This window comes from Brassica oleracea, chromosome C9, assembly GCF_000695525.1.
Source record: "Brassica oleracea var. oleracea cultivar TO1000 chromosome C9, BOL, whole genome shotgun sequence".
Lineage (NCBI taxonomy): Eukaryota > Viridiplantae > Streptophyta > Magnoliopsida > Brassicales > Brassicaceae > Brassica > Brassica oleracea.
The window spans coordinates 27,604,822-27,605,799 of NC_027756.1; the positions used below are offsets into that span (position 1 = coordinate 27,604,822).

The 978-nt window shown below is 41.1% G+C and overlaps 1 protein-coding gene across 1 annotated transcript in view; it reads right to left on the reverse strand.

Annotated features, from left to right (window-relative positions):
* Positions 1 to 739: 739 nt before the first annotated feature.
* The window catches only part of LOC106314701, a 5,411-nt gene continuing 5,172 nt past the window's right edge, over positions 740 to 978 (reverse strand). The window contains exon 7 of the mRNA XM_013752532.1: positions 740 to 944. Within this exon, the coding sequence (XP_013607986.1) occupies positions 740 to 944 (205 nt within the window). The remainder of the gene's footprint in view (positions 945 to 978) is intronic.

Sequence of the window (978 nt, forward strand, 5' to 3'; positions counted from 1 at the left end):
ATAAGACCATTTCAACTTTTCACAATCACAATTAATATGAGCATTGTATATCAAGATGCAACATTTTGTCTAAATCTAAACTTGCTCAAACAAAGGGGAAATGAAACCGCGATTCTCTAGAGCTAAGAGACAAAAGTTCAACTTCTAAATTCAACAGTAACAGCAAAAGGGAATTTCAGATCAAGCTATTTTTAACAAGAATCGAACTATCAAAGCGGTTTAGAAGGGTGAGCTTTTCAAACCGAAATCACGGTTATGTTTTGATTCCCGAGCCTCTTACTGTGATAATCGGAGAAAATGGACTGCAAAAACAGAGAGAACTCGAAAATCCAATTGGATTAGAAGCAAGAATCACTTAAAAAGAGTGAGAATTTAAGTTTTGGTGATGGCTTCAAAATCGCAAGAGAGGGAGGAGGGTACGGTTGAGTTAAAAGGGAAAGTGGAAGGGTGGAGCCTTAAATTGGTGAAACCCTAACCGCTCTCCATTATCTCTCTCTCTCTTTTTTTTTTTTTGGGTCCGGAACACTTACATGGAACAGGTGATGGGTTGTTCCACCAGAAGAACAGTCCTTCGGTTGTTCTGACTGAAGTGTTCGGTTATTTTTTTCTTGTTTTTGACCTGCAAACTAAATCTGAAAAGAGATAAAATAGACTATAGAAAACAATATATACACTCACCAGTGGATTGCCTCCCACCAAGCGCTTAGTTAAAGTCATTAGCTTGACTTGGCTCAGCCGATCAGGCTGATGGGGGATCGCTTAGAGGAATTTCATCACCCTCTGCGATAGTGGAGTCAGCAAGGTAATGCTTGATGCGCTGACCATTGACGACGAACTCGTCTCCCTTTCTGTCCAGCAACACAACAGCTCCGTAAGGGCGGACTTCCTTAACGGTGAAGGGTCCGGACCATCTAGATTTAAGCTTGTCTACGAACAACCTAAGTCTGGAGTTGAAGAGCAAGACCTTATCGTTTGGTT